General features: G+C 41.2%; 1 protein-coding gene across 5 annotated transcripts in view; it reads right to left on the reverse strand.

Moving 5' to 3' along the window:
* atp8b4 (ATPase phospholipid transporting 8B4) overlaps nucleotides 1-15,075 on the reverse strand; it is a 232,260-nt gene that overhangs the window by 67,686 nt on the left and 149,499 nt on the right. For all 5 annotated transcript variants that reach the window (XM_069910766.1, XM_069910763.1, XM_069910765.1 and 2 more), the window contains 3 exons: nucleotides 14,529-14,601; nucleotides 11,675-11,745; nucleotides 6,446-6,528 (listed from right to left, as the gene is read on the reverse strand). In XM_069910766.1, the coding sequence (XP_069766867.1) occupies nucleotides 6,446-6,528; nucleotides 11,675-11,745; nucleotides 14,529-14,601 (227 nt within the window). The remainder of the gene's footprint in view (nucleotides 1-6,445; nucleotides 6,529-11,674; nucleotides 11,746-14,528; nucleotides 14,602-15,075) is intronic.

Raw genomic sequence — 15,075 nt, forward strand, 5'->3', positions numbered from 1 at the left:
GTCTCCAGAATGGAGGACCATCGCCTTCCCAAGATCGTATTATATGGCGAGCTCTCCACTGGCCACCGTGACAGAGGTGCACCAAAGAAAAGATACAAGGACAGCCTAAAGAAATCTCTTGGTGCCTGCCACATTGACCACCGCCAGTGGGCTGATAACGCCTCAAACCGTGCATCTTGGCGCCTCACAGTTTGGCGGGCAGCAGCCTCCTTTGAAGAAGACCGCAGAGCCCACCTCACTGACAAAAGGCAAAGGAGGAAAAACCCAACACCCAACCCCAACCAACCAATTTTCCCTTGCAACCGCTGCAATCGTGTCTGCCTGTCCCGCATCGGACTGGTCAGCCACAAACGAGCCTGCAGCTGACGTGGACTTTTTTACCCCCTCCATAAATCTTCGTCCGCGAAGCCAAGCCAAAGAAAGATTGTGAAAGAATGTGGAGAAGCGGAACACAACTTTGAAGGGTGATCAGAAAGATGAGGTAATATCCATCAGAGAAAAACAAACATACAGAGGGTAACACAATATAAAGAAAGGTTTCAGTGGAGTGTAAATAGAGACAGTGTTCCCATTCATAGAGAGGAACAACACTGGAAACCAACACCTGGTGTTAAGCACCTGGAGAAAGTCTGCAGATGCTAGGGTCAAGTGTAATGCACCAATGTGCTAGAGCAACACGGAAATAGACGGTAACCAACACTTTGGGCCTGAGCCTTTCACCTGGTATAAGCAAAAACAAGTAAGTGCCAGAATAAAAAGGTGGGGGCATAGGAGGAGAGGAGAAGAGGAAGGGGCAAGGGGAGGAACAAGTAGGAGGCCATAGGTGGATAGAGGTGGGATGGTAGAAGTGAAGAGAGTGGAGAAGTGATGCGGGGAGAGTGTCGCTCTCTGATAGGAGGGTTAGGTGAAGGGGAGGGGGCTGAAGGAAAGGAGACAGAGGGATGGGAAAGAGATTGACTCGGAGGGAGGGGGGGGTTACAGCAATTGAAGAAGTCGATGTTAATGCAGATTGATGCACAATCAATTACACAAAAACTGAAAGTTGCCGAAACTGAAGGCATCCATTTGCAAGAGACGGACAGCGTCCCCGTGTTGGTCGCTCACACAGACCCAGACTCAAACTGGGGGCAGGCATGTGGCGTGACACCCTTTATGGGGGAGAAAGGGAAGGAGTCACAAGCCAGCAAGTAAGAGCATGGTCATGTTATTTAGATATGACAAATATGGACAATAGTTTCACCACACAGACAGCATTAAAAAATGCCTTAATACGCCATTTCAACAACATGAGCTCCGTGAAAGGAAAATGTTCATGATTTCTGCTTTTAAATTGCATGAGCCACTTGTGGGAGAACATTACAAAGTAGTCTCTGGTTAGTACACATATTGAAATCACCTTTTTGTCCTATCAACAATGATGACATATTGAATTAAATAATCATTGTGCTGGAAATACTGTCAAATCAGATGACCTTTCAAATTACGTTACGCTCCTACTTTGGAGATTAAAGTCAATATTCTAGCCTGTTATCTTGTAACTTTATCCTGTTCAAATCCATTCATCTTTCCATCCACCACTTCATTGCTCCCAAGGATTTGCCTCCGTCTTTGACATTTGGATCTGTTAACCTCAACCTCAAGCAGTTACTGGGATAAGTTTCCAGGCAAATAATTCTGACGAAAATACATTAACAATGCAGGCAGTGCAACTCCTGTCTTATGGCTACTTTAATATGTAGGATAACATCCTGGTTATCTACAGTAGTAGGAGACCACAAACGTTTAGACTGAATTTGAATGTGTTGCTGCAGTTTGTTAAGAGGTAGGTCAGCAAATAGGTTTTTACTGCTCAATTAGTTGATCAACTCCTAATTTATTTCTGGGATCAGCTCCAGGTCAGAGCTGAACCATCCAAAGCTAATTATTTAGGTCACTGCAGTAGCATCCAAGATCAGGGTCAATAGTCATGAGAAGACCCAGGTTCAGTAAAAACTTGCTTATCTGACATTTTGCAATTTGCCCACTCCAGAACAGGCAATTTCAGAAATTTCTCAATACAGTTCGCCATTCTCCAGCATATGAGATCCTCATTGGGAATAACTTCCTCCGGTGAATTTACTGAGCGTGGCTTCAAGTACAGTTGGTGGATGCACTATTTGATACTCCTCTTATTAAGACACAATACATTGATAGAGTTCTGTAACTCTTGTTTAACTGACACCTGGCAAGTCAGAAACATGTCAGATAAGCAAGCTTTAATTGAATTCCCTACCCTCTGGGCTTTCATGATCATTAATGTCAGACAAATGTATTGTTTGTAAAACTGAAGGAAAAATCTCTAGAACCTAGACTAGTCTATGCAAAGTAGAATGAAACCCCACAACTAGAATCAACAGGCCAAAAACCCTTTTCCCCTGCTGTAACAATTCCATGATTCTTTTGAAAGAATGATAAAATAATTGGATCTTGTGCATTTTTAATCAGTGGTCTCTGAATATATTTTGCATAGAGCAACAAATAGCTACACTGCACAAAGGAATTTAATCAAAAATCTATCTCCAAAACCTAATTGAGTACTTACTCTTCATGCTCACAGGGAAGCTTTGACACCACTTCCACAAAATTCATTTGAACATGTGCGGCCTATACAGGCCACTCATGCAGAACAAGCTTTCACGTCAACATGAGATTCAGGTGGGGCTGAAACTCACTGTCACCCTGCAGAGTCAAGGCATGGGGATTGGTAACAGATGAATTATCGCTAGGAGCTTCCTGGGAGAGGACTGGTTAAAATGATTTCTTGGGATATTCCGTAAATGAACATTTTAATCTGGATTGGAGTTGGTCTCAAGTCATCAAAAGAAACTGATCTAATTCACGGAAGAGTTTGTGGAGCTGTGAACTACTTATTGTCACATAAACATTTCCTCTCCAGGGAAAGTTTTGAGCCAACTATTTCACCAGCACTTTGAAAAGCTGCATCAATTTATAAATAATTTTCTTCACAACATTTAACCCCATGACTTTGGTTTGGAAGCACAGGATTCAACCTAAAGTGAGCAAACCCAGCCTTGCTACGAGTTGTAAAACACAAAAGTCTGCAAACGCTGTGACTGAAGTAAAAACACAATGCTGGAGAAACTCAGCAGGTCAAACATTGCACTTTATGTAGCAAAGATAAAGATACATAACCAACATTTTGGGGTTGAGCCCTTCATCAAGGTATGAACAAAATGTAGGCAGGCACCCAAACGAAATGGTGGAAAGGAAGGGGCAATGGGAGCAGCACAGTCCCACAGGCATCAGGTAATAAGTGGATAAGGGAGGGAAGGCACACCAGCAAACATTTTTCAGTTGTTGGTGCTGGTAAGTTTGTAACAAAAAATGTCTGTGGGAGGCTTGTCTCCTGAGATGGAGATGGAGAGATGAAGAAAGGGAAGATTTTTTTTATTTTTGGGAGTTGTTTGGGAGATCGCGTTGGAGTAACTGGTGCCGTAGGCTTCCCCCTGGAGAGAACGGACATCAGATCAGTCTGCCTGAGAATCACCTCTGATGGAATTGACAATTGCCCCAGGGATTAATATGAGTTGACTTAGTAAATTATAGATTCCTTTTTGTTTGAAACGTGGTTCGCACCTAGGCTAAGACCTGTTTTGAACCTTTAATTTTTAATAATATCATATCAGGGTATGGCCAGTGCCAAGAGTGGGCATTTTCGGCCATAACCCCCCCCCCCCCCCACCAAGTAAGTTATTGTTGTGCCCCCCCCCCCCAGCACTAGCATTGCTAGCAACATTAATCTCCACACGATATAAGCAGCGTGTTTTCAGTTACTTTGGAGGGAGGGGGGAAGTGTGATAGCAGCACATGGAGGAGGTTCATGGCAGATAGGCCCCCTCCCTCGCTGAGTGAGTCTTCGACCCCATTACCCTATTGCCCCCTTATTTGACTTGTTCTGACACTGACCCTGTATCAGGGTATGGAAGATCACACTGTAATAAATATTCACATTTTTAAATTTCCGCTTTCGTATCGTATTAACCTCTGGTAAAAGTACACAGCTTGTATTTTAACCTTAGCGGTCAGAGAACATAATAAACTCCTCATCTTTGGATTCTCAAAGCATAATCTCGTGAGAAGCAGTATCTTGGATTTTAGCCACCTGAATTTATAGCTCACTATTCTGGGAAATGAGCCTTTAATTCAAGAAATGTTTAAGCCTGCTGATACACAAAAGGAGGCTTTGGATATTTTCATTGTGTCCTTTCTTTCTCATGGCTCCACAACCCACTGGATTCAATAGTTCCAATAAGTGTTAGAAACAGATGGGCAGGCATCTCCCCTGGTGATACCTCAGCAGTAAAATCAAAACAATTTACAATATTTATTTCCAAGTTGAAGTGACATAATTCTTCGTGTGATTTTAAAAGCTGCATTTTAACCCTTTGGACTCCACGTCCCAGTTTTCAGGGACTGCCAACACGTGCATAAACCTCGTGTCCCAGATTTGCGGGACTGGCTTTATATCCGACCACCAGTTGGTTTGCACTTGCGTTCATACTGTAAAGCTTTACCCATGAAAGGTTAAAAATGGCCAGAGTCCAAAAGGTTAAACGATAATGCAAGAAGTCAAATATTTCAACCAAATTCTACTTATTTTGTCAGTAAATTGATTTTTTTTTCCACTTTGCAAAAGATCGGCAACCTTTATAATGAGCTTAGTAATGATCCCATAGCACACTGAGTACTGATCTGCTTTTTGCAAGATCCTGTGTATGGTAATAAGTTCCGTAAATATAATTCTTTAAAAAGCTTTTTATATGGACAATGATTTAAAACTTTCTTCAACCTTCAACTATTTTTACAGCTTTGAGAAGGATTTGTACATTCAACATTCAATTTACAGGCAGATATTCTCAGGGATCTGTTCTATTACACATAAGAGCATTATACTGTCTTTCACATAGCTTGAGATCAATCTCCGTATCCTACAACTCCACCGTAATAAATCATCTGCCAGTGAAGGGAGGTGATAATGGGACCTGGGCCACAGATGGGAAGACTCAAAGCTAAAGTCGTAGAACAAATTCAATGCGCATTGCCTTGCTTCCCTCAGCTTCGCACAAACTGCCGGCTTCAAAGAGCTATTCAATCCTGATCAAGTACTTCACACTTAACAGTTAAACTGCACTGTATTGAGATATGGGAGTCGGGTGGGAAAGTGGTTGATTCCAGAGATGAGGGGGGGTTAGCCTAGAATCGTCTGGGACTCAACTCACTGGAATTTAGAAGAATGAGAGGGGATCATATAGAAACATATAAAATTATGCAATGCATAGATAGAGGTTGGTGCATTGCTCCCATGAGTGGGGGGAGACTAAAACTAGGGGATATAGCCTCAAGGTCCAGGGGAGTAGATTTGGGGTGGTGATTCAATGGAATTTGTTGCCTATTGAAGCAGTGGCAAGGTCGGATAGATTTTTACAGATTAGGGGGAAATAAGGGATATGGGGAAAAGGCTGGTTGATGGAGACGAGCCATCAGATCAGATCAGCCATTACCTCATTGAATGGCAGCACAGGCTTGAAGGGCTGCGGATGGCCTAATCTTGCTCCTCTTTGTTATGTACAATAAAACCAGCCCTTGTCTAACAGACTCTTGATGCTACTATATTCTTGTTTTCGATCTTCAGGTGAGACACCAGCCAATCAAAAAGGAGAGAAATTCCAAGTAGATTTAATGCAAGAGGCATTAAGCAAGTTACATTCTACTCACACAACCGAGGCTTACCGATTCATGAACCGAGTTGTCTGTTGATTTGTCAGGTACGTGGGACAGCTCATTCTTACTGTGTACGTAACAGAATATTCAATAAAACCTGACAGTATTACAGAAGTCAGAGGCTCAGCAGTTACGGTGGGGAATGTTCAATTTTTGACTAATGTGCAATGCAGGCAAGTCCCCTTTGCTCGATCTGCACACGGAACTCACAAAGCTGCAAGTGTTAGAAAACGTACGCTTTCACCATGAATGAGCCAAGAGCATACCTATCTTTCCAGTCCATTTACAATTGTTTCATTACATGGCGCCTCACATTATTTCAAATCCCAGACGATTTTAATGTTCTGTGCGTGTATGATGACCCTGGTGATTAATTAATTATTTAAACACACAGCCGTGTGAAACGGCAAGTATAAACATGGAAAGGACTGCAATGTGAACTTGGCTGAAGCATAGCCAAGAAAAATATTCTTCTCATTCTTTGTGTAATGAAATTGATTGAAGCTGCCTTAATTCAGTTTCTGGTCCTGCTCCATCATTGTCTTTTGGATTTATTTTGCAGAGTGGAATTTGTACACAAGGTTTTGGAGCCCAGTTCCCTCCATGTAGAGTTCCCTGAACAGTTTGCTTCATCCGTAGTGTTAATAGAATATGTCATGCTCACCATCAAATTCTGCCAACTGACTCATATCTGCACCAAGTTCTGATGTCACCGTCAGCGCCTGTCGAACTTTTAAGTTGGTTTCCCTGTTGGAATAAGTAGTATTTTACCTTAGACAAAATAGAAACAGGACAGCATCCAAGGATTTCGATATTTGAATAGAGTAATTAATAACACTGCGAATAATTCAAGCCTAAAATTATTGCATATTAAGAATGATAGGACCTGGAACATTACTCTGTGCCTTTCCCACCCATATAAAGGCATATTCAACCTATATTGACTCATCAAGGCATTGAATAAATGTTGCTCAGCAAGTAAGTTATTTTCAATGTCCATGAAGAACTATGTTATACCTAATGTTCTCTAAATACTCTTAATCCATCTGCTGGTAACATCTTTGTTTTAGCACATGCTCTGTTCTCACTGCTACCATCAGGAAAGAGGTAAAGATGCCACAAGAATCTCACCACCAGGCTCAGGGACAGCTGCTACCCTCCACCATCAGACTCCTCAACGACAAACTCAATCAGGGACTCATTTAAGGACTCTTACTTTTGCACTTTATTGATTTTTTTATTCTCGCTGTCACAGTCTGTTTACATTATATTATCTCTTTATTTGTTTACATGTGTACATTGGGTACAGTTTATTTTTGCACTACCAAATAGCAGTAATTCTGCCGTGCCTGCAGGAAAAAGAATCTCAGGGTTGTATGTGATGTCATGCATATACTCTGAGAATAAATTTGAAATCTGGGACCTTAAAAACATAAAATTATGAAAAGAAAATGCCAAGCCACAAGATTCTACAGAAAATTCTTCTATAATCCAACTTCCAAAATCAATGTTGTATGTTAACACCTTTATCGAGCATACCTCCAAAAGAATCTGCTGTAATTATCTTAAAGCTTTATAGAGATCAACTAAAAGTCTAATCGACTCTGCCCTTGGCTGTGGCTTAGTCGGTAGCATTCTCACTAATTCCGATTTATTGTCAGAGTACATACTGACATGACATATAATCTTGAGATTCCTTTTCCTGTGGGCACAGCAGAATTATCATTAATTGGTAATCCAAAAAAAAATGTACACAGCATAAATATATAAACAAAAATAACTGTAAACAGATAACGAATGTAAACAAACTGTGTGCAATACAGAGAGAACAAAAAAAATCAATAAAGTGCACAAGTAAGAGTCCTTAAATGAGTCCCTGATTGAGTCTGTTGTTGAGGAGTCTGATGGTGGAGGGGGAGCAGCTGTTCCTGAACCTGGTGGTGCGAGTCTTGTGGCACCTACACCTCTTTCCTGATGGCAGCAGCGATAACAGAGCATGTGCTGGGTGCTGTGGGTCTTTGATGATTACTGATCCCCTCAGATGGCAGCATTCCCCGTAGATGTTCTTGATGGTGGGGAGGGTTTTGCCTGTGTCTACTACCTTTTGGAGGGCTTTACACTCAGGGGTATTGGTGTTCCCATACCAGAACGTGATGGAGCTGGTCAGCGCTCTTTCCACTACACCTCTGTAGAATTTGCCAGGGTTTCTTGTGTCATACCAAACCTCCACAGATTGTCAGTTCAAGATCCAGACCAGGAACTTCCTCATCAAATCCAAGCTAACACTTGCAATGTTAGATATTTTCAGAAGAAACCTCTTTTCTCCTCAGGACACAGTTCAGGTGGATGTCAATGAAGAACCAGGTGTATGTTGAATATTTATGGGTTTTGGAGGGGGGAAAAAAGGGGAGAAAAGACCACTGTGTAAATTTAATGAGAAACGTTTGTACATGGTTGATATGGTTCATAGTGTGAAAAATAAAACATTAAGAAGCTGATGTGAAGAGCAGGAGAATACTTCACCGTTATTTTTTAAATCAACATCATAAAGATGATGTTATTGGGTAAGGGGTGTGTGGTCTCAAGAAGGTATTGGTATGGAGACACCATTATCCCTAAGTGTAAAGCCCTGCAAAAGGTAGCGGACACAGCCCAAGACCTCACAGGCAAAACCCTCCCCACCATTGAGAACATCTACAGGGAACACTATCGTCAGAGAGCAGCAGCAATCTTCAAGGATCCACCCCACCCAGTACACGCTCTGTTCTCGCTGCTGCCATCAGGAAAGAAGTCTAGATGCCACAAGACTCGCACCACCAGGTTCAGGAACAGCTTCCACCCCTTCACCGTCAGACTCCTCAACAACAGACTCAATCAGGGACTCATTATGGACTCTTACTTGTGCACATTATTGATTTTTTTCTCTCTGTATTGCACAGACAGTTTGTTTAGATTTCTTTGTTTGTTTACATGTGTACTTTGAGTCCAGTTGTTTTTTTGCACAACCAATAATTGGTAATTCTGCCTTGCCCACAGGTAAAAGAATCTCGGGGTTGCATATGAAGTCACATATGGACTCTGACAATAAATCTGATATCAATGCTGGAGTTAGCCATTCTCAGAAGAATCACTTTTGCCTCAGGTCATAAATAAAGAACCCGACGTGAAGAGCAAAAGAACAATCCCCAGTGAACTAACCTTTCCATATCCCTCAACAAACATTACTAAAATAACGATTTGCCTGTTGAAAACTTGTGAATTAAAAGCTGGCTGCATTTTTAAAAGTCTCCACACTAAAGATGATATTATGGGGTAAGGGGGTTTCACGAAGTTTTGCGTGCACGACAGATGCTGATTCTCTCTTTTTTTCCCACCTCAGTGTTTGATCGTACTCTTCGCCGCCAAATGTTAAAAGTAGATTGGAAAAAAACTGGCAAGCAGATTGATGCATGTGCGCTTGTGAAGCGTGATTTCCACAGGTAATTCTACGGGGTCAGCTGCTACCATTAGGCCGTGCAATAAAAAAAAAACTGGAAAATTGGCAAATACAATGCATTGCTCACGAAAGCAGAACCGCAGGAAATGTATGCCACATCGTCACCAACAAATCTGATCGTTATTCTCGCAACTGCTGAGTGTTGTTCGGGATTGTTGCCAAGGCAGATCATTAGCCATCATTTTTGCAGAGATGATTTTACTGATTAAAATTATTTATAAAATCAGCAATGCTGACAGGTGGCAACAAAGAGAGAAAAAAAATGAGTGTAGATCATAAGAATATTTTTAAAATAGGGAGGGACTGTTAGAATAGTTCAGCTTGGCACAAAGAATTATATTTTTTTGTAAGGGGTCTGCAACATCTTGTGGGACGCTGGGGGAGACTAACTGTTGTGTGTGGAGGAAGCGTGGCCTCCATGCCTATTGCTGATGGTCATTTGGCCTCCCCGCCTGAAACTCATTCAGAAGTCACATCTACCTGTCAGTACGTGGTGCATTTTTTTGTTCCACTCAAAGTTAAAAAGTTATGGTTTGCAGGTGGAGAGTCAGTTAAGATTGGGCTCAGATGACTGGTCAGCACACACCTTTCCATTGGCTGGTTCAAATCACCTAGCATCCTAGAGCCTGTATTTAGTACCAGCACAGAGGACACTCATTCTCTCTGCCTTGTGGTCAAGGTTGGCTTGGCTCCAAAATGAGTGGGGAGGCATTAGAGTAATGGGGGGGAGGGCATTAGAGTAATGGGGGGCACAGACCAACATTCATAAACTCGCTCAGCGGAGGGGGGAGGCTGCCAGGGGTGCTGGTACCCAGTGAATGAATGTTAACCTACTCAGTTCCTCTGACAAAGCAGCTGAAAGCGCTGCTTTTATTGTGTGGAGAGCCACTAGAGCATGTCAAGCTTGAAGCTAGTGATGCTTGACGCACATTAGTGACATGGGCAGTGGCGGGGATGAGTCTGACGGCGAGCGATAGTCGCGAGCATATGGGGGAGGGGAAAAGAGTACCTTGCTTGAGGAGGAAATGCCAGCAGATGCACCCTCTTGGTGCCAACCCTCTTGTGGTGATAGCCCTGGACACCCGCTCCAGGCCATGTCGCTACTGCAGACATTGCTTGGAAGGGTCACAGGTAAGGTGCACACTTCATTGAAGCTAACGCTCAAATTGCTATAGATCAATATCGGCAGTAAAGCCGCCGTTCTCAATTTATCAGGGGTCCAAGAGTGGCATACACACCTGCAAGTACAATAGTACAGATCCACCTCTTAACTGATCAGGGGTCCGAGAGCGTATGTACACTCCTGTCGGTACAGTGGTACAAGATCCTCCACCTCTTCGTCAAGGGTCTGGGAGGGTTATAGTGCGTGGATGTCTGCATCGCCCGTGTGAATTAATAATTGTGTGCTGTTTAACATTCTCCCATTTGTTTCCCATTACGATCTCTTCCCACGCTCTCTTATAAATTGCACGCATATGTTCCCACACTCCTTTATAAATAGTTTCTCTTATTAATTGTTGTGTTAATAAAGTTACGTTTGATTGCAAATCCTTGTGTCCAGACTCATCTCTTTCTCAACAAAACACTAACCCAGTAATAGAAACAACGATCTTATTATTTAATAGAAGAGAGAAAGGTATATTTTAGTATCTATAAATTTATTATGAAGACTGCATAAAAAAGACTAGGTAAAATAGCCCTGAAAAATTCAAAATACATTTTACATGTACTTCACATGTTATTTTTCTCTCTTTGTTTACAATCAGATTCTCCAGTTAGGAAAAGAAATGAAACAAGCAAATATCTTTACATTAGGTTCTGTTCCTGAGAATTATTCATAACTCAAACTCTTTTTAAGCTGGAACTGAACAAAAACTAAGCTTGGGAGTGGATCACAAACAGCTGTGACAGGAGAGTGAGCAGCCACAGGCCTCACTAGCTCAGAGAGCCTGCAAGTGACTTTGCTCAACACCCTTGGCTTGGCTTGACCCAAACTGTTGCAGCTTGGGGGGGGGGGGGGGGAACATGGTAATACTCCATTCCCATCTGGCAGAAGATGCCACCAGTCAGCAAATCCACCCCCATCCATTCTCTCCTATGATTATTGTTTGGCTGCAAAGAATGGAGCGAGAGAAATAATGCAAGTACAGTAACTTCCCCCCCACCCTGGTATCCGGCACCATGGGGGTTAGTAAATGCCGGATAAGTGAATTTTCTGCTTGCTCGAGATTTCATGTTGTGAGATTGGAGAGCTAACCACTGAGGGGGGGGGGGGGGGGTGCCAATTTTAAATTTCCATATTTTTTACCTATTTATTTTCTGCTATTATTTATGCTTGTTGCTTGAATTCCGGATAACGGGGATTTTACTGTACAGTATTTCTTTCTGGAATCTTACCCATCAAGCTCAGCCGTCTCGACATAACTGAGTCCATGAGGTTCACTGCTTGAAAGCAACAGGATATCCGCCTGAAATCAATTGTGACAGTTCAAGATAAAACAGAAATCAGTTGAAATCAAATTTCATAACATACTGTCGATTTGCATTGTGAGTCTATAACAAAGCTCTGCTCAGGTTTAAAAATGGACAGTGGATTCCTGGGAATGGATGGTACAAATATTGCAGAGTTCTTTAATTGATCCACTCCAAGCCTTTACCCACACTGTTTGTTTTGGGTATTCATCTGATTATTTGAGAGATATGGATGCTATGGAGAGGGATTTATGTCATAATGAGGCAGAGTTAGGGCTTTTTTCTTTGGATTGAAGAAGGATGAGAGGTGACTTAATTTTGTCCTATAAGATTATGAGAGGCCAAGATAAGGTAGGCAATCAGCACCTTTTTCCCAGGGTGGGAGTAGCAAACACCAGAGGAAATCTGTGCAAAATGAAGAGAGGAAAATTCAGGGGAGACATCAGGGATAAGTACTTTTTTTTAAAACACAGTGAGTTGTGGGTGCCTGGAATGCATTGCCAGGGCTGGAACAATAGGGGCATTTCAGAAACTCTTAGATAGGCACATGGATGAAAGAAAAATAGAGGATTATGAGGGATGGTTTAGTTTTTTGGTAGGTTATATAGGTTGGTACAACATTGTAGGCTGGAGGGCTTGTACTGTACTGGAATGCTCTACGAATGGGACGAGTTTCCTTTCTGATCTGGACGACTTGAAAAATATCCCAAAAATAGTCCACTGAAATAAAAATAATCTGCAAAGATATATTTCTGCTGTTTCAATTAAATGAACGTCAAGCAGTTTTTACGAAATTTTAATGGCTGCTCGTTCTGCATTTTATACATCTGTTTCTGAATTTAGTTTGTAGCTTATTACAACATAAGAGAAAGAGAAAGTGCGAGGTACATCTAATGTGGGAGAAGTGAGTGGAACGTATTGGAATGAAAGGCGGCTAACATGTTTTTGGCAGTCAGGTTTGCATGGAGAAGGGTGAGGTAGAGAGAATGAGAGGGAAGGTCAAAATGCCAGGAAAGAAAAAAAAAATGCCTAAAAGGCAAGAAACACAATTAGAATCAAGCAGCCTTGGAGGAGACTGACCGGGATGTAAAACTAAAATAATTACCTTGCATAATTTATTTGACTTTGAACACTGGGGAGACAAACAAGACAGTTGGAATTCAATTGTACTTGGATTTGAAGCTCAAAGTACCCCCAGGGGAATGGCTGTCATTTAATTGTTAAATGAGAGAAGAATGGAAGAAATATGTCACAAAATAGAAACAAAAGTATGAGAAAAAGTGAGTATTGCTTTTAAAATTTAAGCGAAGGTCCTGCTGTGTTATTGGTGAATCTAAAGATTGATTGTTTTATAATGACAGAATGATTTCAATTTATTGCAATAGTTTGATATGAAAGTAGAGCTCTATTCAAAACGAAAGCTGAAAGGGCTGGTCAAGAGTTGGTCTTTTGTTCGAAGACAAACTTACAATGTGTTCACCCACCAATTTTTGATTTTAGATGAGAAATGCCAATCATTTTAACAGTGGTCTCCATCAGGAGTATCACAGAGCATCTATGTAAATGAATGAGCCATAGGAGGATTCTCAACAAGATTGCTGTTCCATCGCCAACAGAAACTTCTTAATTTGTATTCACTGGGCTTCAAAAATTTAGTATCAGATTAGAAATAGTGGGAAAAGCTTTAGACTAATTTTAATTAAACAAAGGAGGAAAAACCCAACACCCAACCCCAACCCACCAATTTTCCCCTGCAACCGCTGCAACCGTGTCTGCCTGTCCCGCATCGGACTTGTCAGCCACAATCGAGCCTGCAGCTGACGTGGACTTTTACCCCCCCCTCCATAAATCTTCGTCCGCGAAGCCAAGCCAAAGAATTAAACATGGTATAAAATCAAAGCATCATTATTAAATAAATATTAAGCACAGCTAAATTATTGTGTAGTTCCTCTATCGTCGCGCAATTATCCAGACTGGAAAAATGGCAAACAAATAAATATTAAAAATATAAACCAGGGCAGAGCATTCACCATGATTAGACTGCATCAGTTCGAGGAGACCAGGCAAGAAGTTTCCTTCCGAGAGTAAATAGGATGAGCTGCAAGTTTCAATAGAAATCCTAAAATCCAGACTGCTCAGGGATTGGGTGTGTTTCAAATTTTCTTGGGTGTCACTTTGAACATTCAAATTTAAGGAGAAATAGGAGCAGAGACGAATTTTGAAAGTTTTTTCATTAGGCAAATACAGCAGGATTCATTTATCAAAACGAGCAGTTTGAAAGAAAATAAAGTCAACGCCTGACAAAGATATAAACATAAACATTTTTCACTGCAAAAAAAAAGGCGTGTAATGCTTGAAATTATGTTTTGAAGGTAAAGGTTTCATTATTGTCACGTAATACTACATTTAGAATGTTACCTACATGAAATTCTTTAACCGAAAGGAAGACAGAGAGTCGCCACTTTGTCCAGCGCCCCTCACAGAAATGAGGCCCCAGTGATGAACAAATTGGCGACCCCTGGTTTTCAAGACCAGTGCTCTAACCACTGAACTATCGAAGCACATCGTAAAAGAAAAATACAGTGTACAAATGAATTTCTTTGTGATAAGATTACCTGTATTAAGCATGTTGCCGCTGTGCATCTGTGGCGTTTCTACACGCTCACAAAAGCCTGCTGAATTTTAAAAGTTTGAGAGTTTTCGAAAAGTCCGGGCTCCATGAATTCACCATGAATCCAGAACAAATGTAAAAATCATCAGGTTCCCAGAGATTACTTACAGCCACAAACTGATTGTTTTCCAATTTGATCACATCTCCGACTCGAACATTCATCCATTTCTCATTTTGTAGCCTGTGGGGAAAAAAAATAATGGATCAAGTATTATTTCATCTGCTGCTCATTGCTTTGCTCTTACATGACACATCCTCTTAGGCAATGTCTATGCTCCTTGACATGAGGTACTCACTTACCAACATTCAGTTCAATTGCCCTTAATGGGCTCAACTATAATGCAAATATTGCTCCATATGAAGCAAAACCAGAACAGATTTACTAATTTTACTCAAATACTTGAATGTATGATTACTGCCACATTCCATTACAGTCTTACATTACTTATTCAAGAACATCTGGATAAATTCCAGCTTGCTATTGTATATTTAGCTTTATCCGTAGTGAAAAAATGTATTGCTAGTCCGTGGAAAGATACAAATATGATTGATATAAATAGATGGCATAATGAGATGAAATATTGTTTAATAATGGAAAAATTACGTATGTTTCACATGATAATTATAATTTTTTTATTAATAAGTGGCTGTTATA

This window comes from Narcine bancroftii, chromosome 14 (genome assembly GCF_036971445.1).
Source record: "Narcine bancroftii isolate sNarBan1 chromosome 14, sNarBan1.hap1, whole genome shotgun sequence".
NCBI classification, from domain to species: domain Eukaryota; kingdom Metazoa; phylum Chordata; class Chondrichthyes; order Torpediniformes; family Narcinidae; genus Narcine; species Narcine bancroftii.